Below are 25,638 nucleotides of genomic sequence, written 5' to 3' on the forward strand. Positions count from 1 at the left end.
TGTCATTTTGGCCTTGGGATGAATGTTCTCAGTGATTCCTTAAAGTTGAATTGCTCGTTTACCACAAAAATAGAAGTGTATTTTCCACATGATTAGAGAAATAAATAGATTTTATCAAAAAATAAGTAGATGTTTTTTTACAAATTACTGAACAGTTGTTGTAAATCTTTTTTCCCTCAACAAAGTTTTATTACATTTTTCAATATTAGCCCTTGTACACACGGTCGGAGATTCCGATGGAATGTGTCCTATCGGAGCGTTTTGTCGGATATTCCGACTGTGTTTGGTCTGCATCGGACTGTTACCGTCGGAATATCCGACGGACCAACTTTTCCAACTTGCCGGTAAAATTTTCCAACAAAATGCTCCTATCGGACATACTCCGATCATGTGTAGCCTACTCCAACGGACAAAGTGCTACGCATGCTCAGATCAAATTTCTAGACCAAAGCTATTGGCTACTAGCCTGAACGTAGTCCCGTCGTAACGAAATAACGTCATCACGTTATGTACAATCGGATTTTCCGACAACTTAGTCCGACTGTGTGTATGCAACATCACTTCCGGACCTCTTACGGAATGAATCCGTTGGAATTACTCCGACGGATTTGGTTGTCGGAATCTCCAACCGTGTGTACAAGGGCTAAATGTCAAAACAAACATGCATGCATTTTTACAGTGGATGATAGTCACAATGTAACACATTTGCCAATTTCAACAGCCTAGGATAATTTGCATGGTAGTGAGGTAAAAAAAATTACCTCAACTTTTCATATTCCTGATATGAGCTTGTGTTAAACAGTATCCTATTCTCTTTGTATTTCTTCCTTTGTGTGAAATACCTGGTGATCCTGCCAGTCCCATTGCTCTCCTATTTGAAACTGGCTACACTAGGTATAAGAGCGCATCCATCTCTGTGTGATCAGTTTTCTCACTGTGCTATGAGAATACCAATGGTCAGATATGTGCTGACACGCCCCTCCTGCCCAGCCATTCACTGCGAAGATCAGTGGACTGCTATTTCTCCACCCCCATCTCTATAAGCATTTTATGCAGCTGAGAACAGAGGTCACATGATCACTTATAAAAAAAGTACCGTATTTTTTCGGACCATAAGACGCACTTTTTTCCCCCCAGAAATATGGGGGGAAATGTGCCTTTATCTTATGGTGCGAATATACGATTGGCACCGCCCCCTGCCGCGATCCGTAGCGGTCCGCTGCCTCGGCCTTAGGAAAAGTCACGGCTTCGGCCTAGCTCCGGTGCGGTGGCCATCTTGGTGCACCCGCCGTTTGCGGAGCGATCACTTGTAAACAAACCGGTGTCATGATGACGCCGGTTCCTCCCTCCCCTCTGTGTACAGATCTGTACAGTGGAGGGGAGAGATCGGATTGGCAGCAGCGCTGTGGGCTGCATCAGTAGTGCCCACAGCGCTGTTCTGTGACAATTGCAGTCACAGCCATCCCTCCATACTCTGCAATACCCTGCCAATACTCTGCAATTCCCTGCCAATACTCTGCAATACCCTGCCAATACTCTGCAATACCCTGCCAATACTCTGCCATACCCTGCCAATACTCTGCCATACCCTGCCAATACTCTGCCATACCCTGCCAATACTCTGCAATACCAAGCCAATACTCTGCAATACCATGCGATACCCTGCCAATATTCTGCGATACCCTGCCAATATTTTCTATGGTAATGGTCACTCTGCATTTTATGGGCACTGGAAAATATTTTAGGACACCATTTGGTTCCGAATATTTTTTTTTCTTGTTTTCAACCTCTAAAACCTAGGTGCGTCTTATGGAGCAAAAAATACGGTATATATACAGTATCTCACAAAAGTGAGTACATACCTCACGTGTTTATAAATATTTTATTATATCTTTTCATGTAACAACACTTAAGAAATTACACTTTGCTACAATGTAAAGTAGTAACTGTACAGCTTGTATAACAGTGTAAATTTACTGTCCCCTCAAAATAACTCAACACACATTCCTAATATGAGCTTGTGTTAAACAGTATCCTATTGTGAAATACCAGGTGATCCTGAATTAATGTCTAAACCGCTGGCAACAAAAATGAGTACACCCCTAAGTGAAAATGTCCAAATTGGCCCCAAAGCGTCAATATTTTGTGTGGCCACCATTATTTTCCAGCACTGCCTTTGGTGTTCATTCATGAAGCAGTGAAAAACTTCTTTATTCTCTGGCATTCTCAGAGGAGATCGTTCTCCTCTGGATGCCAGTTTATGAAGCTTTGTAGATCACTTCTCCTTTGGAGGAGTGAAGTGATCTACAAACACTTCAAACTTTGGAGAACGGCCCCTGATACTGAGACTTTACCAGATTACAGTACCAAATAGTTTCCCAACATAATATATATATATATATATATATATATATATATATATATATATATATATATATATATATATATTAGGGTGTTTCATTTTTCCACAGATGTGATTTTCATATGACTTTGCTTACGCCCCGAGTCTCAGTGATGTAAAAGATATATATGCCAAATTTCAAGAAGATTGGATAATATTTAGGGGTTGCACACATTGGTCACTTTTATCAAAGCAGTCAGTGGGCTTCACTTGATAAGAAGTCATATACAACAATGCTGGATGAAGAAAGTCCGGTTCAATGCTTTCTAGAAGAACAACGTGTGAAAACTGGTTAACTACATCCAAAATTTCCTAAAAGACAGAAGTCATTCAAGAGAAGACTACAAAGAGTTATTACAACTCTCACTCCTGTACCTAGGAGGTTGGTCTAAAAACTACTTCAGTTTCAGGATCTCAGGGGTACTGCATCAAGCAAGGTGGATGGCAAAGGCAATATAGGCACTTAAAATTGTCCTCTTCACTTAACAGTTGAATATTCCTCAATGACAATTGGAAGGAATGAAACGGGTTGCACATTTTGTCAGCCTCATATATGTTCACTTTCGGCATGAGGCAATTGTAAGTCTATGGCTCCAAAGATTGATTTGGATATGCTACAGCTTTTAAACACTTACCCAGATGCAGACGTCAAAAAATGTGCTCTCGCGGTTGCTAAAAGCCACCTTTGGTATCTGACAGAAACAAACGTAGGATTGGCTTTTTTGGACGAACGTATTACTCAGGCAGGAAAATATGACTAAAAATGTATAAACCAAACCCGCAAAGAAAAAAGAAGTGAAATGATTAGAGGGTAAAAATATGTTTTTTGAAGGAAAAGACCTGTGCCATTTCATCACTAATAAAATAAAGACGTTCTTTGAATTGTTTGGGATCCATAACGTGACAGAATACAAGGGATTGCATCGTTCAAAGTGGATTAAAATAACACATGTTTTTCCTATCATATTACTTATTAATCTTAGTGTATAGTTTTAATAGTATTTTAAGTTTGTGATTTCTAGTTTTCCCAATAAAAGTAATTTTTTGCCTCATTTTTCAATAAAAGATCAAAGTGTGCAACCTCTAAATATTATCCAATCTTTTTAAAATTTAGCATATATACCTTTTACATCACTCAGGCTCGGGCCGTAAGCAAAGTCTGCAAAAATGTTAGTTTATTTTTCTCCATTAGAAAATGAAACACCCTAATGTATACACATAAATATGACAAGGGGACATGGTTACTGTCTTGGGTGGTCTGATCGAAGGTAGAAGGAAGTTACTAATCTTCCTTCTTCCCCTTCAGATCCCCGGGATTCTCTCTGAACTCTCCAATTCTCCCCCTCTGAGCTGGTGAATCGGGGAGGGTGAATTCACACAGATCGCCAGTGAAGCTGAGATGGCAGCTTCATAAACTGGCCGTTTCTGTGTCAGTCAATGAAGATTCTCAGTGTGTGGAGATCATCACATGCTCTCCCCCGATTATCTCAGTTTCATAAACTGTTTATGGACTGTGATCAGTGGCGATCCTCGGGATCACCACTGTTCACTGCTTCATAAGAGGACATCTTAACCCTCTTGGGCATGGAGTTCACCAGAGATTCACAGGTTGCTACTGGAATCCTCTTCTACTCCTCCATGATGACATCACGGAGCTGGTGGATATTAGAGACCTTGTGCTCCTTCACCTTCCCTTTGAATATGCCCCACAGATGCTCAATAGGGTTTAGGTCTGGAGACATGCTTGGCCAGTCCATCACCTTTACCCTCAGCTTCTTTAGCAAGGCAGTGGTCATCTTGGAGGAGCGTTTGGGGTTGTGATTATGTTGGAATACTGCCCTGCAGCCCAGTTTCTGAAGGGATGCTTGGCTTCCAGGAGACCATAGGCGTAGTCACAAGCTGATACCAACCACTTCACAAGCAATCAGGTCATCCGTAAATGCCATGGTGTATAAAAAATAAAACACTCCATATAGTGTAAAACCTTATAAAATATTTTATTATTAAAAAAATGCACTTTTTTGAATGCACAGAGATACTGTGACGAGATCCTGAGGCCCATTGCGGTGCCATTCATCCACGACCATCACCTCAGGTTGCAGCATGATAAGGTACAGCCCTATGTTGCAAGGATCTGTACACAATTTCTGGAAGCTGAAAAGATTCCAGTTCTTGCATGTCCAGCATACTCACCGGATATGTCACCCATTGAGCATGTGTGGACTGCTCTGGATCGGCGTATACAACAGCATGTTCCAGTTCCTACCAATATCCAGCAACTTCGCACAGCCATTGAACAGGAATGGACCAACATTCCACAGGCCACAATCAACAACCTGATCAGCTCTATGCGAAGGAGATGTGCTGCACTGCGTGAAGAAAATGGTGATCACACCAGGTCCTGACTGGTTTTCGAACCCCCCACAATACAGTAAAACTGCACATTTTAGAGTGGTCTGTTATTGTGGCCAGCCTAAGGCACACCTGTGCAATAATCATGCTGTGTAATCAGCATCTTGATATGCCACACCTGTGAGGTGGCTGGATTATCTCAGCAAAGGATAAGTGCTCACTAACATAGATTTAGACAGATTTGTGAACAATATTTGAGAGAAATAGGCCTTTTGTATACATAGAAAAAGTTGTAGATTTTTAAGTTCAGCTCATGATAAATAGGGGCAAACACAAAAGTGTTGCATTTATAATTTTACTTCAGCCCTGGAAGGTTTTACCCCCTTCCTGACCAGAGCACTTTTTACAATTTGGCACTGCGTCGCTTTAACTGGTAATTGTGCATTCATGCAATGCTGTACCCAAAAAAAATGTGCCTCCTTTTTTTCCCAAAGCTTTCTTTAGGTGCTATTTGATCACCTCTGTGGTTTTTATTTTTTGCACTATAAACAAAAAAATAGCTACAATTTTAAAAAAACAACAATATTTTTTAATTTTTACTATAATAAACATCCCCAAAAATGTTTTTAAAAAACACATTTCTTCATCAGTTTAGGCCAATATATATTCTGCATATTTTTGGTAAAAAAAAATGCAATAAGAGTATATTGATTGGTTTGCACAAAGGTTATAGTATATACAAACTATGGGAAAGATTTATGCCATTTTTATGGCATTTTTATTATTTTATTTTTTTTACTAGCAATTGCGGTGATCTGCGATTTTTTTATTGTGACATTGCGAAGGACAGATCAGACACTTTTGACACATTTTTGGGACCATTGACATCTATACAGTGCTATAAAAATGCACTGATTACTGTGTAAATGTCACTGGTAGGGAAAGGGGTTAACACTAGGGGGCGATCAAGGGGTTAAATGTGTGTTCCCTCAGTGTGTTCTAACTGTATGGGGACTGGACTGAGTAGTAGAGGAGACATATCACTGTTCCTACTTACTAGGAACAAACGGCATGTCTCCTCTCCTCTGACAGCATAGGGATTTGTGTGTTTACACACACAATGAACACACACACACCGTGCAGCAGGCGCATGCGCACCCTCTGGTGGCTCTTGAAGGAAACCGTGCACAGGTTTTCATGAAGGAGAACCATTCTGCCCTCGTAAATTGACGTGAGCTGGTCGTGAACCAGATATATATAACATAACATAAAATATTGGTCAAATTCTCCTTCTGTAGGGTCTCTAGCCAAGTGGTGTATTTGACTAAGACATCCTTCTGATCCCAAAGTTGGTGCCTCAATTTGGAGCCATGGGCTATTTATGTATGCTTTGTATGTTTCCCAGAGCACAGAGGGAGATACAGTGCTATTGTCATTATCTTTGAAAGAGGAGTGTAGTCCAGTTTCAGGAAGACTGGGTCATTTAGGAGAGTTTTGTTTAATCTCCAAGATTTTGGGTTACAGTCGCTGTTGTAAATGGTTTGAATCTACTTGTGTTTTTGTGCTAGCTTTATATTAACTTCCTGAAAAAGTGCAGTTTACTCCGCGTACATAAATTAATTTTCATTGTTATTACAACACCTTGGTAGCACATGAAGAATTATATGTTGGATTTTCTTTTGCGAAAAAAACTTAGATAGTTAGAAGAATGGGAAAGATGTTTCTGAGGGACGGTGGTCAATATGCATCAAAGGAGATATGGCTCCCCTCTGCTGTCAATCACAGCCAGTGAGGAGGGAGAAGGGAGCGGGGCCTAGAATAATCGTTCTGTTTGTCTTATGGACACAGAGAGTGGGGCTTGGAAGCGCACACGCACAGTGCACCCATAGCAAGCTGCTTGCTCTGGGAGCACTCAGGGAAGAAGAGGGGCCAGGAGCTCTGGCGGGGGACCTGAGGAGAGAAGAATTGGGGCTGCTCTGTGCAAAAGTATTGCACAGAGCAAGTAGGTATAACATGTTTGTTATTTTAAAAGAATACCTATAATATCACTTTAATTGTAGGGGTGACAAAACCGTTCAACCTGGCAGCTTTGTGACCCTATAGATGCATGTGTAACACCAACATATTTATTCTAAATTACAACAGCTCTTCTCTGCTTGATTTCTCAAAGGTTGGCACCTGGCCATTGAGATCATATGTGATCAGTCTGTTGCAGTTTGTACATTCCTATGAATATCTTAAATCTCCAGAATCCCAAAATACATGCTGAGGCTCCCTACAAGCTTTCCTATTCTTTTTATGCAAAAAAAAAAAAAAGGTGACAGTCACTTGACTTCCAGAGTCCTTAGTTTTACATCCAGCATACGCCTGATTGTGAAATAGAATGGCATACACACATCACACATCTGTGATATGTGCCACTGCTATGGGACTTATCCCAGCATGACACGTTCCCTGCTAGGGCTTGAACATGGGGATGGTACTTTCTACAGCCAAGAGGACTAGATGAGGTGTGGTTATGACTGGCTGTGAAGAGAGGAAGAGGTTCAATGACACCAGGTACCATCCGACCCCAGATGTGGAATGGTGGCTAGGGATTAGAAGCAAATCTCTACAACAAAGCAGGAACGAGGGGTGAGATGAGCAGTTGATAGCTACTATTCCTTTATCAGCACGGCTTAGGACATGTAGAAGGAAAGATAGACCTGAAACTGGAGTTGTGGTTTTAATGTCTGCATCATTTTCTGTGTTGTTCTTTTATGATGTCACCCAAAGCAAGATGTACATTAAGCTTATAAGAAATGTTACTACTAGTTGATTTCTTAGCTGATACACTCAGTTGCTGCAGCTTATAGTAGCTCTTTACTTCATTAAAGGGAGAGCAACAAGTTGCCTAGGATTTAGCTATGCAGTTGTCTTCTTTAACAACAGTTTTCTGCTATGACAGTTTGTTGTTTAGTGGAAAAGGAAAACATGACATTTGGAGGTTAACTTGAACAACATAATGCTGACAGGTGCTCCCCAGTCTAGCCTACGATCATTACCATTTTAACAAGTCTGTAACAGACACAGTGATAACTCAGTGGGGTGCCTACATCTCAGTTTAGCTAGTGATGCCACATCAATGTATTACAATTTTCACCCTTTGTTTTCCTCTTTTATGTTGCTGAATTGCAATAATTACAGCCCATCGATTCACATTTTACGTGAACTGTAGACTTAATTAGCTACCGAACCACAGCAAAAGAATGTCAGCAAAGAAGTAACTTTTTTCATTTTTATTATACATGTGCTATGCTTTATTTTTAATGTATTTCACTGTCTATCTGGGGAAAAGTGTGTGTATTAAATATGTGGTCTATGATGCAACTAAAAAAAGTAATATTAAGAGACCTATTTAAATGGATTACATTTAGTTTTTCATCATATTTTTTTTCCTGGAAGTTAGCATTTTCCAATAATTTACCTATGTTGCTGTGTAAAGGATTATAAAACTATTATAGCTTTTTCGAGCTGTACTCTCTAGTTATTCTCCTGGGAAGTATCCTTGTTGATTTCCTGCTATTTCTGATCTGTCTGCCTGCATTGGTATTGGAAAAACCTATGTGAACTACAAATTAATACATCTGCCTGACTAACTAGAGTTAAATTAATCACGTGCTGGTTTATGGAAATCACAATTGATAAATCAACGTCAGTCTCTCAGCACAGAACCCAATAAGCTCTAAAACATAACTTTTATTCATACACAGCTAAAATAACATATATTGTCAAAAATGTAAAAATCATGAACCTGCAGGTGGATGCAGAGGGTAAAAAATCTGGTAGGGTTATATGTTGTTTTGTGTTTAAGCACATTTTAAAAAAAATTTAAATTACAATTTTTTCACTCCTGACAAAGCTCTTTTATGGGTGAAACATGTTCAGTTTTGGGGTCGGGTGCTCACTTTTTGATGTGCTTTATATTATCAGGCTATGCAGGGTAAAATTGAAAAATGGTCTGATGTGGAGGGGGCTTATTAGTATGACCAGTTTTTGGATAACTTATTATGAGTACCCCTACCATATTCTTTACCCCCCTGCATCCACCTGCAGATTCATAATTATTATGTTTTTGCCAACAATTTTGAGTGAGCCTGTCCTTATTAACATACAATGCAAAAAGCTCAGCCTCTACACCTTTAACCCTTTTTAGGGCAGACAGCTTCAAATCTAGTTACAATTGATAGTGAAGCTCTGCCTTCACAGTACAGACACAGTTAATTATGGTAACCACAGCTGCTCAATCCCCTCATAAACAAAGTGAACTTCCTAGGATTTTTCCTTGCTGGAGGGTCTAGAATAGAGCATCTAAAAAAGATGAGCTGCAATTTCTAAATGTTTTTTAAGGTATGCTATGTGAATGGGGGACATGTAACCAGTATAAAGAAGGTGTTATCCCAGTTTGGCTGCAAAAAGGGAAATACACTTTAAAGTCACTTTCTCCATTCCTAAGCATGTAAACATAGTGGTTCCTTCAAAATCCACTCAGCTCTTTCAAGCAAACTCCTTCTTTCCTCCAAGCTATGAAACTTAAAAATACTAAATCGTATTGCTGGTGGTTTTTTACTGTAAGCAATCCTTCATTACTTTTATTTAGTGTAGGTACTTGTATGGTGCAGATACTTCACACAGCACTTTACATATATATTATACATTCACATCAGGCCCTGCCCTCAAGGAGATAACAATCTAAGATCCCTAACTCACATGCATACACATACTAGGGCTAAATAATCAGAATTTCTCTGGAGTGTGGGAGAAAACAGGCGTACCCGGAGGAAACCCATGCAGGCATAGGGAGAACATGCAAACTCCAGGCAGGTGGTGTTTAAAGTGTCCCCTGCCTATTTGCAGCCACTCCTCTGGCCATAGATTTCTATAGCAGTGACACGTCTATCTGAGGTCAAGGTTGCCCAAACCAGTCATCACCTCTGTAGACATCCAGTGGGGTGGGGTTGTAAAAATGCCCAGTTGAGACATGTTTTTATGGCTATTTTTTGTTAGGACATTACATTTGTTAAAAAAAAAAAGCTTTCCCTTGAGAGCTTGCAATGTAATGTAAAAGGGCACATGCGGCAGATGAGCATGACATTATATGCTCCATGTTGAGCATGGGCAGTATTACTATATTGCAAGCTGATCAATTTGGACGAACGAGGGTACAGGCAGTGGAGAGGCAGCCTAAAAAAGGAGAAACAGAGGCAACATGGAAGTACTTAGTGTACTTGTTTAGAAACACTATTTCAGATATTCATGTCTTTTTCTATAAAAGGGGGTGGGGGAAGGTCCTACTTAAATCTGAGGTTCGCCCAAAAAAAAAAAAAATTAAAAGCCAGCAGCTACACATACTGCAGCTGCTGGCCTTTAATAATAGGACACTTACCTCTCCTGGAGTCCAGCGGACACCAGGACACTTACCTTTCCTGACGGGCGCTGCTGCCACCATTGCGGGTAAGAGAACCTGGCAGTGTAGCCTTCCAGCTTCACACCGGGAACCCTACTGTGCATGCGCAAGGCCCTGCTCCTCTCTCCTACTGGCGATGACAGGGGGAGGAGAAGGAAGAAGGAGGGTGCCCCGCAGAGATGTCATGGGCCGCAGCACAGACTTCCAGAAGTGGGAACAGGATACCTGTGCCCCCCCCCCCCCCCAGAAAGGTGCCAATTGTAGCACTGGAGGGGGAGAGGAGACAAATTAGCATAATTTCCACTTTTGGGTGGAACTCCGCTTTAAGAACAAAAAAGGGCATCACCCACTTACAAATAAACTTTAATTAATTTAACACAAATATGTAGGAATATTAAACACTGTCTAACCTGGTAGTATTTTAATTCTTCCTCATCCTTCTTCTATATTATTTGCAACATTCATTTAATATTAATAACATTATTTTATTTTACAATGTTTATAAATTAAGGTACATAATGTAATGGCCTTCACAAAAGGAAAATCATTTTAATATTTCAAAAACTGTATTAATCCTTAGTACCACCCATAGCCATAAAACTCATTAAAGTGAGTTTGCATTTGTCAACCAAGATAGGGCACAGCAGTAGTGCTAACCGGGAAAATGTTACTGTGCTTCCTATGGTGCTGAGAGCTGGTTCATTTATACTAACTATTCAAGCCAGATTTATGGATTATGTCGAGACAGTGCATTGACAGTGGATATATGGATTGCAATGCATTTGGTTTTATTCATGTATCTTATTTTATTTGTCTTTATTTATTTAGTTGTATGCCAATTTTTCAAAGAAAATAGCAAAAAAAATGTGGTTATTTGGCTGATGAGCTTGCATGAAACATTTATGCCATAGTCCATCAGTTCCATAGCATGCCTGATTTATATTTATATTATTCTTTTACAGTACCTAACATTTCAAAATTGAATTTCAATACATTTTTATTGAGATTTGATAGCAAAAGGCAATACCGGTCACCATATGAAAAGCAGAAAGGATTGTGTATATAAATATGCGCGTATCAAAGACATTGCATGGCATAGTAAACAGTTTGAAATTAAAATGACCGTAAACGGACAGCACAGTACCATTTAGAATGCATCAAAGACTTTTACAGTAGAACAATAACATAAAAACAAAAACAATCAAGTAAAGTAACATGCACCACAAATTACAATTCTGTCATCATAAATTATAAGTTTATAGTCAAAAGAGGGAAGAAACATCTTTACAATCGAGTCATACTAAACATCTCGGACCACATGGGCCAATGCCTAACAAAAATCTTAAGCCTTGAGTATTATATGCACCAACCTTCTCATAATTATAGTAAGTGTTTACTCTATATATTACTTATGATATATTGGGAGCAATAGTGGTCTTCCAGTTCTTTTTTATAACCATTCGGGCCACTAACAAAATGTGCATTACAATGGTTGTATACTAAATGGGATAGGAGTCAATAGAGATACCCAGTAATAATAAATGGGGAGTTGGGTGAGATAGAAATCCAACATTTTACAATGTATAAAGTATATGTGACTATTTATCTTAGTCTTTGTTCCCAGAAGAGCTTACAATCTATGCCCTACCACAGGCATACAATTCACACACTCTATGGACAGTTTTAGAGCAGACCTGAAGTCAAAATGTTACTTTATGCCTGACATGATCCATATCTGCCCCTCACAAAAATATAATGTCAGCTGAAGTAGGTTCCCTCCAGATATACTATATTTACAAAAGTAGTGGGAAGCCTGCCTTTAGGATGAATTAGAGCGGAGACTGTGAGCCATGCCTACACATCCAACATCAGTGCCTGACCTCACAAATGCGCTTCTGGAAAAATGATCAAACATTCCCATAGACACACTCTTAAACCTTGTGGATAGCCTTCCCAGAAGAGTTGAAGCTGTTTTAGCTGCAAAGGGTGGGCCAACTCAATATTGAACCGTACAGACTAAGACTGCGATGGCAATAAAGTCCATGTGCGTGTAAAGGCAGGTGTCCCAATACTTTTGGTAATATAGTGTATGTGCCAAGGCCACAGCGGGGTCTGTGTAAGGCAGGAGCACTTATTAGCAGCCCTTCTTTGAGCAAAACTTCTAACAAGCAGGAAGCACAGGACGGATCAAGCACCTCAAGGTGATTCAGTTCGCAGTTGAAGCGCTATACAACTCTTTCCTTCATTCAAAAAAAAAAAAAAATAGTAGTAAACTAGACGTGTTAGAGAGGCAGAAAGCATGTTGGTGCTGAAAGGAGCCTTTTACAGTGTTCAGGTAAGTGATATAGGGATCTTACACTGATAGGTTTGTAGACAGTACATGGGGTGATAAAGGACTTAAAAAGACATTGTCACTTTGTCCAAGTAGGTGATATCTCTTCCACCCCTTCCCCCCAGTGACAGTTTTTGAGCCTGGTAATAATCAGACACTCTGGCCTAAGCCCTGTTATATGGGAGTACCGGAAGCCAGATCTATTATAGCAGTGAACAAAAGGATTTAATAGAGCAAATAGACCACCAGGAAATGCAGATGGAGTAAACTTTGCTGGTGGAGGTGGCCTAAAGTGATAGTATTTCAAGTTTGAATTTAGGCCAGCTGTAAGCGTAAGCTCAGTAAGCCGCTTGTGTTTTTGGATTGTTAGAGGAAACTGGTGCCTTCCAGAGAGAACCCAAACTAACACAGAAAATAAGAACAAGGACTATAAGGTATGTATGGGAGTATATGAAAAAAATGGTGGTGGTGGTGGTGGTGGTTGGGTGTTCAGAGAGGAGGGTAAAGAAAATTAGGATTAATGCTTAATGATTGTCATAAAACTTGATCTTGATAATGTGTTTTTCAACAAATCATTAGTTCAAAGCTTTATCTATTTTTACATTTTGGTGCTTTGCTTTTAAAACTAACTTCAGTTTTAGACGTGCAACACAATAAGCGCACTAACGGCATATCCACATTTTTTATTCATAAATTACATGTTTAGGCAATTTTGGGGGGGGGGGGGGGGGTAAAATATGCAATGTTCACTAGTAAAGTAAGGCATAAAGGTGAAACGTAGTGATAGTAGTAGTAGTGACACAATCCTAGTCCAGCATAGTATAGATCAGTTCTGAATTGTAAGCTACAACACTAGAAGATTACTATGCTCATGTAATGTCTATAATTTCATTTAGTCTTCAGGATTTGTGTTTTATCTTACTATGGCAGCTTTGTTTTAATCTGTAAGCAGCAGCTTAATGCAAGGTCTCCTCCAGAGTTACACTGGAGATGTGAGCTGATAAAAGACCCGTGCAACAAATGTTTATAGCGTTAAATATGAACAAAAGTTCTTTCTTTAGGCTGGACAATGTGACACAGGCGTGTGTGAAGCACACTGAGAATGTTCAATTCTCAGTTGATCTGGTCTTAGTAATTATTCTTCAGACCAAGCAGCATATTATCACACACCAAGGTTAATGCCAAAAGATTACCCATCATTTTTACATTCAATGTGAAAGTGGTGCAAACAGGTGCAGACACAAAAAGAAAATGAGGGGTAAAAACTAGAAGAATGAAAGCAAAGGACTATTAGTTTTAACCACAGTAAAATTAAAGGCTTCTTTAAATAAGGAGCATTCTTATATTACCAACTGAACACGTACAATTAGAGTAAAGCTTTATTAGGGCAGGCACGGACATTTGCACACACACATACACAAATCAAACCCTTTCATATTGCACTGAGTGCTCCTTTCATGTTTTGCTGATGACTAAATTTACTGGTGTTGCATAAAAAGGGCAAAACTGCTGTACATAATTTTACACATACCTCTTGAAGCCAAACACAATAAAAAATTTTTTTTTAAAAATCTACAAGGGTACTTGTAGTTTTCAGAAAAAAATGTTTGTTTTTCATTTTTATTAACAGCTAAATATAACCTAATAACTTTTTGATGTCAGATGAAGATTAGAGCCAAAAATTAAATTTGAATAGAAAAAATCACATAGCTTAGTGAATTAAATTAAGTTGTGCTTGCTTTTTTTTTTTTTTAAGTTTCTTTGAACATGTTTGAGTATTTTTTGTAAAGTGAATTTTAATCGTGTTTTACCCCATTCACTGAGATAAGTGGAAATTTACTTTACAAAATTAAAACTCACGTTGAAAGTGACCGTGCTCTACTTCTTTAGTGTATCAACCTTGCCGTGAGCAGTATTATATGTGTGTCATTAAATGTTCCTGTGTTACATGCTATGTGACCAGTATAGCTAAAAATCATAACTTTTAGTTATAGCTTATTAGTTACCTATAGGGATGACCCAAACCCCCCCCCGGCCCGGTTCACAGCAGAACATGCAAACAGGCAAAAAATTTGCTCAAACATGCGAACACCATTAAAGTCTATATGACACAAATGTGAAATATTAAAAAAAAAAAAAATTTTTTTAAAAAAGGCTGTTTTATCAGGAGCAGTGATTTTAATAATACTTGAAGTGAAACAATAAAAATGAAATATTCCTTTAAATATCGTGCCTTAGTATGCCTGTAAAGTAGCGCATCTTTCCCATGTTTATAACATTGCCACAGCAAAATTACATTTGTAAAGGAAAAAATTTAATTTAAAACTGCTCGTGGCTGTAATGTATTGTCGGATCCTGGCAATATAGGTAAACATACCAAAAAAAAAAAAATGACGTGGATGTCCCCCCCAAAACCCTTCAGGTCTGGTATGGATATTAAGGGAAACCCTGTACCCAAATTTAAAAAAATGGCCCCCAGGCACTATATACTCTGAACAGCAGTATATTTACTATACTGCCTGCCCTATATACTCTGCAGAAAATTTGGCCTTGGGTGTCAGAGGTACCAGGACACTGTAAGTCCTCATAATTACTCTTGTTCGGCGCAGGAACAGGCCCTGCTGTGAAACATGACTGTCAGCTTCTTGTCCTTCCGTGGCACCCCCTCTCTCTAGGGTCACGTTACTCCCTTCCTCAACCTGGGAACCAAAATTGGAGCCTTCTTATTGCTGTGCATCCTCCAGCAGCATATAACCGTCACTGGGGTCGCATAATTCTGGGGATTCCTTCATGCATGAGATACTATGGGCAAGGAGCCGGTGGAATAGCCCACTTTGGCAGCTGCGCTGGAAGGCAAACTACTCTGAGCCTGGGTGACAGAGGATGAGGAGGATGAAGACGGCTTTGTTATCCACTCCACCAACTCTTCTGCATGTTGTGGCTCAATAACACGGCCAGCAGCAGCAAAAAAGGACAAGCGTGCCCCACGGCCACCTGCAGAGGATGCACCATATCCACAACCACTACTGTTGACTGTAGACACAGAGGCTGCTTTTGCTTTTGCCCTCTTTTAGTGGCCTTTGAGTGTCTGCCTCTCCTTGGTGGCCTTCCGGACATGATGTATTTTTGTTTTGAAACACCACACTACACTGTATTAGATACTGTGTACACCGCCTGAAGTGTATTAGAAAGTGTGCAACATATATATATATACATATATATATATATATATATATACACTGCCTGCACTGACTGAATATTGAGTAAACACTGAATATATATAGTCTATGATGCTAAATGCAGAGTATATATATATATATATATATATATATATATACTAGATTGGCTCTATATATATATATATATATATATATATATATATATATATATCACATACACTGCCACTAACTGAATAACCTGCCTGCTTAATCTAACTCAAGCTATCTCTCTGTCCATGCCAACAACATTACACATGGGTGCTCTGTAAGCAGCCTTATATAGTGTGGGGCATGGACTCAGTCCCCCCGAGCCATGATTGGCCAAAGGCACCCTGTCTTTGGCCAATTATGGCTCTCTCAGCAGAGCGCACTGTAATTGGCCAAAGCATGCAGGTCAGGTGCATGCTTTGGCCAATCATCATACAGCAATGCACTGAGATCTCACAGTGCATTATGGGGCGTTCCGCGTCACTCAAATTTTCAGTTTGTCCATATGTTCGGTTCATTTTAGAACAAATGAACACCCGATGTTCGAGTCAAACTTATGTTCGACTCAAACCGTAAGTAATCCGTAACTGTAACCCCTACCATAACCGTAATCCCTCGTTACATACAATATCTCACGAAAATGAGTACACCTCTCACATTTTTGTAAATATTTTATCATACCTTTTCATGTGACAACACTAAAGAAATGACACTTTGCTACAATGTAAAGTAGTGAGTGTACAGCTTGCATAATTTAAGTATAAATTTGTTGTCCCTTCAAAATAACCCAACACACAGCCATTAATGTCTAAACTGCTGTCAACAAAAGTGAAAATGTCCAAATTGGGCCCAATTAGCCATTTTCCCTCCCTGGTGTCATGTGACTCATTAGTGTTACAAGGTCTCAGGTGTGTTAAATGTGGTGTTATCGCTCTCACTCTATGATACAGGTCACTGGAAGTTCAACATGACACCTCATGGCAAAGAACTCTCTGAGGATCTGAAAAAAAATAATTGTTGCTCTACATAAAGATGGCCTAGGCTATAAGAAGATTTACAAGGCCACGAAACTGAGCTGCAGCACGGTGGCCAAGACCATACAGCAGTTTAACAGGACAGGTTCCACTCAGAACAGGCCTTGTCACGGTCAACCAAAGAAGTTGAGTGCACATGCTCAGCGTCATATCCAGAGGTTGTCTTTGGGAAATAGACGTATGAGTGCTGCCAGCATTGCTGCATAGGTTGAAGGGGTGGGGGGCAGCCTGTCAGTGCTCAGACTATATGCCGCACACTGCATCAAATTGGTCTGCATGGTTGTCGTCCCAGGAGGAAGCCTCTTCTAAAGATGATGCACAAGAAAGCCTACAAACAGTTTGCTGAAGACAAGCAGACTAAGGACATGGATTACTGGAACCATGTCCTCTGGTCTGATGAGACCAAGATAAACTTATTTGGTACAGATGGTGTCAAGCGTATGGCAGCAACCAGCTGAGGAATACAAAGACAAGTGTGTCTTGCCTACAGCATGGTGGTGGGAGTGTCATGGTCTGGGGCTGCATAAGTGCTGCCGGCATTAGGGAGCTACAGTTCATGGAGGGAATCATGAATGGCAACATGTACTGTGACATGCTGAAGCAGAGCATGATCCCTTCCCTTCAGAGACTGGACCACAGGGCAATATTCCAACATAAAAACAAACCTAAACTCACCTCCAAGACAACCACTGCCTTGCTAAAGAAGCTGAGGGTAAAGGTGGTGGACTGGCTAAGCATTTCTCCAGACCTAAACCCTATTGAGCATCTGTGGGGCATCCTCAAATGCAAGGTGGAGGAGTGCAAGGTCTCTAACATCCACCAGCTCCGTGATGTCGTCATGGAGGAGTGGAAGAGGACTCCAGTGGCAACCTGTGAAGCTCTGTTGAACTCCATGCCCAAAAGGGTTAAGGCAATGCTGGAAAAGCATGGAGGCCACATAAAATATTGACACTTTCAGCCCAATTTGGACATTTTTCACTTAGGGGTGTACTCACTTTTGTCGCCAGTGGTTTAGACATTAATGGCTGTGTTGAGTTATTTTGAGGGAACAGCAAATGTACACTGTTATACAAGCTATACACTCACTACTTTATATTGTAGCAAAGTGTAATTTCTTCACTGTTGTCACATGAAAAGATATAAAAAAAAAAAAAATTACAAAAATGTGAGGGGTGTACTCAATTTCATGAGATACTGTGTATATTGGAGTGCCAGTAATAGATTAGCAATTTGTTTTAGTTACATTTTTTTCAACTATATACTTTGCTGCCTAATTTTGCACTCTATTTCTGATATTTAACAAAATGTGACTAAAGCCCAATCTTTTTATTTTTTTGTCCTTTTTGATGGAGTGGATAGATGATTAAAGTACTTGTTAGATTGTTATTGTGGGGTGTGCAAAGAGAAAATCAGCAAAAGAAGAACATGTATGCAGATTTAAGTTTATTAAGATTGTTATAGCATAAAAAAGCAACCTGTTTCAAGGGTTCAAAGGGTCTGCTTTCATCGGGGTTAATAGAATTGAAGGAATCCTGGGGGGTAGTTATGATAAAACTTAGGGAATGTGATAACTTAAAAAAAAGGGGAAAAGGTATGTTTAGTGCTCTTTTATATCTATACAAAAATGTTTTTTTCTTTCATTCCAATTTTAAACTGAATGGGTTGTTTTACAAGGTGATTGTTTACAATCATTTTAACCAGGCAACTAAAGCTATCATACAAATAAAGCCCTTCCAATTCTATTAGTCCAGTACATGCTTTGTGCAACACTAACAAACCATGAGGAATAGGGACCCTTTGAACCCCCAAAATGCATTAACTCTTTATGCTATCAGAATCTGAACTAAATTACATTTTCACTTTATACGTTCTGCTTTTGACACCTTCCTCATTGCACACCCTGTCCCTACTCGAGGAAAAAAAAGCCAACCTTTGGCCACCACTCCTGCAAGAGTTTCCTAATGAGAATAATTCTCTCTATACTGCTTAAAGTGATGAGCAGTAAAAGTTTTTTCATTAATATATAGATTTTTTTTTTATTAAGATAAAAACATGAAATGCTTACCTGCTCTGTGCAACAATATTGCATAAAGCAATCCCTTGCCTCTTTTTGGGAGTCCCCCCACTGGCACTCTCCACTCCTCTTCTCTTCTGAGTGCCCCCATGAGTGCTATGGGGGCATGCGTGTGGGCACGCTTCCAAGCCAGGCTGTGTACACCCATAATCACACCATGCCCTTCTAGGCATGTCCCTTGCTCTCGCCTCACAATATTTGACTGATGGCACTGCTCTCGGTGCAGCCAGTAAATCCAGTAAGAGAGGAGAGTGGGGCAGCTGGAGGGGACAGTGCTGGATTGTGTGAAGTGTGTGTGGGGGGGTGGAGGACAAGTAGTGTGATGGTTTTTAGCCTAATGCAGGGAATGCCTTAAGGTAGAAACCACCTAGACTTTAAAACCACCAGAACAGGAATTGAAGGGAAATCGAAGTGTCTTCTCCTGAACGGGATACACATGGCGCCAATCTCCTCTCTGATGAATGATCCCAGATCCGGCTTCAGCCTGTTACAGCCAGGGAAGCATCTAACCAAGCATGGTCTGTGCTTGATTAGTTGCTTTGCAGGACACAGGAAACATTAGGGGTCTAACAAATCCCTGATGTCTCCATAATGAGTACCTGTCACCTGCCCAATGAAACATTTCAAAAAGTTTTAAAAAAATAACAAAATCAAAAGCACCTCTGTCCCCCATGTAACATATGCAAACGTGCAGTTAGGTCCACCATGCATATGTAATCAGTGATTGCACCCCACATGTGAGGTATTGCCATGAATGTCAGAGTGAGAGCATTAATTCTAGCAATGATTAAAAAAGTAAAAACCTGTGAGATAAAGCAGCCACTTGTGCAATCATGGCACCAATAGCAAAACATATAAAGTATAAATTCATCAATAACCAGCACTAAACCATATCCCCCGACTATATCGTCTCTCTGACGAAACGCGGCAGTTGGCTACGATGTTATATCATCACACATGCACACCCCCCTGACCTGAGTCTGGAGCTTGGTATGGTAATTTCAGCCTGCTGCTTTGGAAGATAGTTTATTGAACCTGCTATTTGCGGTTCTTTTGCTCTTGCTGCCCACAACATATGTATATTGTCTTGTACTATTAGTTATTGTGTTTTGGTACTTTCTTTAACATTTTATACAAGCGTGGTGTTTACATATTACACTATGGGCATGCATTGTTCTTATCTCTTGGCATATCCATAATATCAGTGGATAAAAATCCCCATGGGAACGTGATACACATTTGGAGGATCGTGATTAAAGGAAATTAATAAGTGTATTTGACCATTTCTATCCCAATCTGGTAAGGGGCTCCCTAAAACAGCGTCACTTGGTGGTAGAAGCAGAACCTTTTTTTACACAGGAAGTTGGAGTGGGGAGGGCACTTGTGGAATCATATGGACTGCGAAAGGATTTTATTTTGATTCTGTATGATTTTCTCACATCATTTTTGGATTTTTCCATACATTTTTTTCACATCTGTTCACATTCTATTAACACATGGACTGAAAAAGTTGTATATATATATATATATATATATATATATATATATATATATATATATATATATATATATATATATATATATATATATATATATATTTTATTATTTATATAATTTGTTCACTTTATTTGTGGATTATCCACACAAGTTAATTAATTTAGATTATGATTTAGTGCTGTTTTTTGGTGAATTGATATAGTTCATGATTAATTCTGAACTGATATCCCGTAAAGGCTTTTAAAGCATCGCCTATGGACAATTGTAGGTATTGTAGTAGTCACCATTTCACAGCAGTGCACAATTTTGTATCTTGACCTGTTTGGTATCTATTTACTCAATCATGTTTGTGTGCATTAAAATTCATTTAAGTGTATTTTGTATTGAAAATTTGCGTTTGATAAACAGCTGTGCAAATATTGCGCGACATTGTAACAGACACTTTGGTCCTTTTTGGGTCAAACTGTTGGGTATTTTCCAGATGTGGCCACACATATTCATAAGCAGATCTGTAACATCTTAATGCGTAGTCCAGAGCTGAATGGAAGTAGGTTTCTTTTATGTAACTTTTTTACATTTACACTTGAAGCCTGTATAATATTTCTGAGCAGTAAAAAATCAAATTTTCTTCCTCTTTATTCTCTCTTTCAGCAACTTTTTCTATGCAATATTGATGCTGAAAGTAAAAGCATCAGTGTGGATCAACTCTTGGTTGAGTTAAAGGCCGGAGGAATAAGCAGAGAGCATGAAGAAGCTGCACAACTGCAGTTAAGTCACATTAAGAAGCTGGATATCCTCGATTTCCTGACATATTTGCCACTGTTTGTCCTGATTCATAACTCTGTCATATCCAATCCCTTAGATGACACCAGAAAAATATGAACAAACGTGGGATTTATCTTTATACTATAAACTTTAATCCCTTACTACAGATACTATTCATGCCCATTCAAGGACCAAAAGGGCAACCCAAAACTTCTTATTAGCCTGGCCAATATGAGGATTTGAGCAAGAACCACAAACATGTGTCATTATGATCCTTGAGTGACCATATATTCTATTCTGTTTGCTTAATGTTCCAGTGGCCACAAAAGTCAGAGGCAAATAGTGCATAAGACAAATACCAGTATAGGTGTAGGTATCTTACATGTTTGATCATTGGCTTCTAATTTGGTAACATGGTATTTAAACCAGTGTTTCTTAACCTTTTTTTCAATCAAGGCACCCTTTAAAAAATGTTATTCTAAAATGTAAAAAACTAAACTAATAGTTTGCATAATGTAGCATTATCCACATACATAGCACACCCAACATTAGAGGTGTTTTTTTTCTCCCAAAGCACTGGTAATATATAATTACTATATATATACTATATATTACTATACTATAATTCCATCGTGGCAGGGAAGGGGCAAATAAGGTGGCACACACCTGATATCCTCCTTTTTAACCAATGATATTATAAGTTGTTAGGATGCCAGTGACTGGCCTGCACAGTGCCCAAGGTTGCAATGCTGCACAATATAAACCTGTGGATTGTAAAACAAAAATGCAGGCTTGAGCCACGTGCTGGCTTGTTGACAAATTTTGGCCAATTTGGGGCATCCCTGAAGAACCTAGAAGGCACCTCATGGTGCAATGGTACCTTGGTTGAAAAAGGCTGATTTAAACAATGAATGGAAAATGTGCGTGTTCCTTGTAAAATGCTTGCATATATGTCAAAGCATGTCCATGGGAATGAAAATGAAGAAACTTTTTAGAAAATAAATGATAATTCTTTTGTAACATAGTTTTGTTATGAGTTCTAGTGAAAGATGCTTATTTCAGTATACTTCAAACATGCTACCCTCTGTGTACCAATTCTTATAGCACTTGTTGTGTGTTTAAGATGCTATTGTCCTTACTACATTGTTACATTCTGATTATTATTTGCAGTTTACAATTTTGATTTTCTTTTTAACAATGAATAAATATAGATTCTTTGAACATTTGGATAAAGTATAATATTATCTTAAGTGACCTAATTCAGTAATTGTTAAATAAAACCTGAATATAAAAGTGAGGTAAAACTTCAAAATAAAATGATCCAGAAGGCAATCTACAACATACCGATTGCCTAGGGGTGTGTCTAAACAACTGGCCACTTCCCTTCAAAGCTGTATATTTTTGAGTTTGTAGCTGTTTGAAAGTGAAAAATCTGAGTAGTAGTGTGTGCAACAATAACATAAAAAAATAAAAAAAGGACATGTCTAACCACCCTGGGGCTACCACCCCTACTACAAAAAAGCCTACCCCCCTCCTCCCTCCCGCATTTCCATCACCCCCATCTCCCCACAAGGAAGTATTGCCCTCCCAAACCCAATTGCCCTAATGCAGCACTTCCTAAAGGAGCTGGGACAGAGGTGACTATGTACACTAAACCCCCCTAAAAGATAGGCTTTTGTTGGGGCAAAATGTTTTTTGATGCTGTTTAATTTAATTTAATAGACTTTGTGGTGGGACGTGTCCTTTTTTATTGTTTTGTGTTTTTGTGGTATAGTATTTTCAGTGAACACACCCTCCCCTTATTTGTGGGTGGCACCCCATATATATTTTATTATGGTCAGGCTACCAGCACCATATGTTTTTTGCTCAGTAGTGTGTGCATGTTTGTTTGGGATAGAGGTGGGGGTTGGAGTGGTTTTAAAATGTGTGCGTATTTAATGAGTTTGTTTTTAGTTTATTAAGCCTAAGTCTAGACTCACCCTTCAGCTTGCTGTATATCAGTTGTACAGTCCCCTGTCCTGTTCTGTAATTGCTTAAGTTGATTTTACAGCATGCTGTGAGCAAGTCAGATAAAGCTCATCTCAAATCCGGGCTTGATCATGTCCAACTTTATCTAGCTCTTGTACAACCTTATTGTCTTTGGCCATCCCTTTTGTTTAATTGAATTTCAGCTCTTTCAGTTATGGAGGCTTAGCATCATATTGGTTTTACCTAGTGCATTCTGCAGGTAATGGTTTTGCACAGAGCAGCCCTGATCTTGTTGTTCTGGAGTCCCCTGCTGGTGCTACTGGCTCCTCCCCCTTACCAGTTCCCCAATAGCAAGCTGCTTGCTATGGGGCACTCGTGCGGGCTCGATATTTGTGTCCATTGACACACAGAGCGTGTCTCAGCCCCACCCTCCATCTCTCCTCACAGCCTGTGATTGACAGCAGCAGGAGCCAATGGCTACCACTGATGCCTCCATGTAGAGTGAGGAGGGAGAGAGCTGAGAGAGCGGCTGCTCTGGGGCACAGCAAGATTTTTTACCTTAATGCAGAGAATGAATTAAAGTAATACTAAACCCAGGATCCTGCAATCACAATATCTGGTCTCCCATGGTACACAGAATATGGAATGCAATTATTTTAGTAAATATAAACTGCTAAATACGTCTTCTCATCAGCAGTTAGAGCAGTCTTGTGACGTCTATCAGTGCCCAGCCAAACACCGGTTAAAGCTTGTAGAAGGAGTTTTCTGACTGACCTATGAGACTGCAAGACCCCTGACCTTCTGTCTGGACAGTGCTGATTGCCCCTGTGCTGATCACATGCACCCTCCCAAGAAAAAAAACCTCTGTAGCAATTCACACAAAACTGAGCATGTGCAGCCTGACTCCATAGACTCTGTGTTATCAGGAAATTATTAGGAGTCATTGGAAGGAGGGGAGGATCAGAGAAGACACTTTAGGACAGTGATGGGGAACCTTGGCACTCCAGATGTTTTGGAACTACATTTCCCATGATGCTCATGCACTCTGCAGTGTAGCTGAGCATCATGGGAAATGTAGTTGCAAAACATCTGGGGTGCCAAGGTTCGCCATCACTGCTTTAGGATAACCGTAAGCAGGGAATGGCAGTGACTATTTTTGTCTACATCTTCATGCCCCTTGGGAGGGTCCTGGCCTCACAGGTTGATCGATGTAATGGGCATTAGTTACTTGAGCAAGTTAGAGAAGCTGAGATAAGTGGTATCGGCAGTGTCTGACAAAAATGCTCTCCTTACCTTTACCACTAACACAAACTTACCATTTTAGCTGATACAGTATAAAGTATTATGTATATTAGCCCATTGAGCAAATGGTGTCTAAGGATAGATGGATCATGCAAGCATGTCCAACAGCCCTCAAACATCTGTAATCACCTTTACACCTCAAGATTTGCTAAATTATTATATAGCAAGTATAATATGTATGCAAATATAAATCTTGACTTTGACAAACCATTAGACACTAAGTGGTTGGTGGATAAATCTGCTACTATTTGCTATGTCACTTATATTTTCTAATTTGTAAACCAGAAATGTTAGTGAAGAAAACCATAGTCTACATTTTTTGGACTGGCTGCCTCAGGCTCAGACTGGACCTTCATTTGTATATGACCTGGAACAAACCAACCTCAAAGCAGAAATATTGATTAACTTTCATAAAATATGCAAAGACTTGGCAAGACATTCCGTAACATTTATCAAACTGTACCTAGCTGCTGTTTTGGAATCAAGTTTACCTGTAGACTTTGTTATCTTGCTGTTTCCGGAGCAGGTGGCCTTATTCAATCTTAGGTTGGAGAGTTTTGGAACAAATCATGTTGGTAATCTTACATTGCACCTGCTCTAATCATATCAGATAATTATATCAAAGTGAAGAGGTTATAAACACCTGCAGAACAAGTTACATTTCAGATGTAAATTTAATGATATATATATATATATATATATATATATATATATATATATATTGTAAGGGATCTTCCCGGGGTAGGGTGTGTTTGGACACAGTTCACAGCAGACTTGGAATTTGATAAAGCAGATCTTGGCGTTTATTCGTGGTACAAACAGTCCAGCAAACAAAATATACAGCAACACCGTGCTTTCTAAGTACAACAAAAACAAAAGTCCTAGCCCGGCTGGGCGCTTACTAACAGGTTCTGCTCACCTATCTGACACTTACAAACACAGCGTCTTTCGCCTGGATATCGCAGGGTGAGTTTTAGCTCCAGCAGTGGCTGTGCTTGCAGCTTCCTTCAACACACAGATTGTTCATTCCCTGGCTGAGAAGCAATCACCTGCAGACCCTACAGAGCCTTTAGCTTCCCAGGCTAATTAGGATCAAAGCTCACCTGATCCCAAACCCAGAACTGGATCGGGGGATGTGGAATGACAGGTCCCTCTACCAAACCTACCTGCCATTCCATATAAACCCAGGCCCGGCAAAATTAAATAACAACTCAGCAGCATATCGCTGCTGAGAAACTGATCCATCCTGGATTTACCATCT

At 39.6% G+C, this 25,638-nt stretch overlaps 1 protein-coding gene across 2 annotated transcripts in view; it reads left to right on the forward strand.

The window, feature by feature from the left end:
* Window positions 1–25,068, forward strand: part of LOC143962744 (uncharacterized) — a 435,927-nt gene extending 410,859 nt beyond the window's left edge. For both annotated transcript variants that reach the window (XM_077472147.1, XM_077472146.1), the window contains exon 15: window positions 20,994–25,068. In XM_077472147.1, the coding sequence (XP_077328273.1) occupies window positions 20,994–21,224 (231 nt within the window). In that variant the 3' untranslated portion in view covers window positions 21,225–25,068. The remainder of the gene's footprint in view (window positions 1–20,993) is intronic.
* Window positions 25,069–25,638: the final 570 nt, after the last annotated feature.

Source organism: Lithobates pipiens, unplaced genomic scaffold (genome assembly GCF_037356315.1).
Source record: "Lithobates pipiens isolate NorthernLeopardFrog02 unplaced genomic scaffold, aLitPip1_a1.2 Scaffold_8, whole genome shotgun sequence".
Taxonomy (NCBI): Eukaryota; Metazoa; Chordata; class Amphibia; order Anura; family Ranidae; genus Lithobates; species Lithobates pipiens.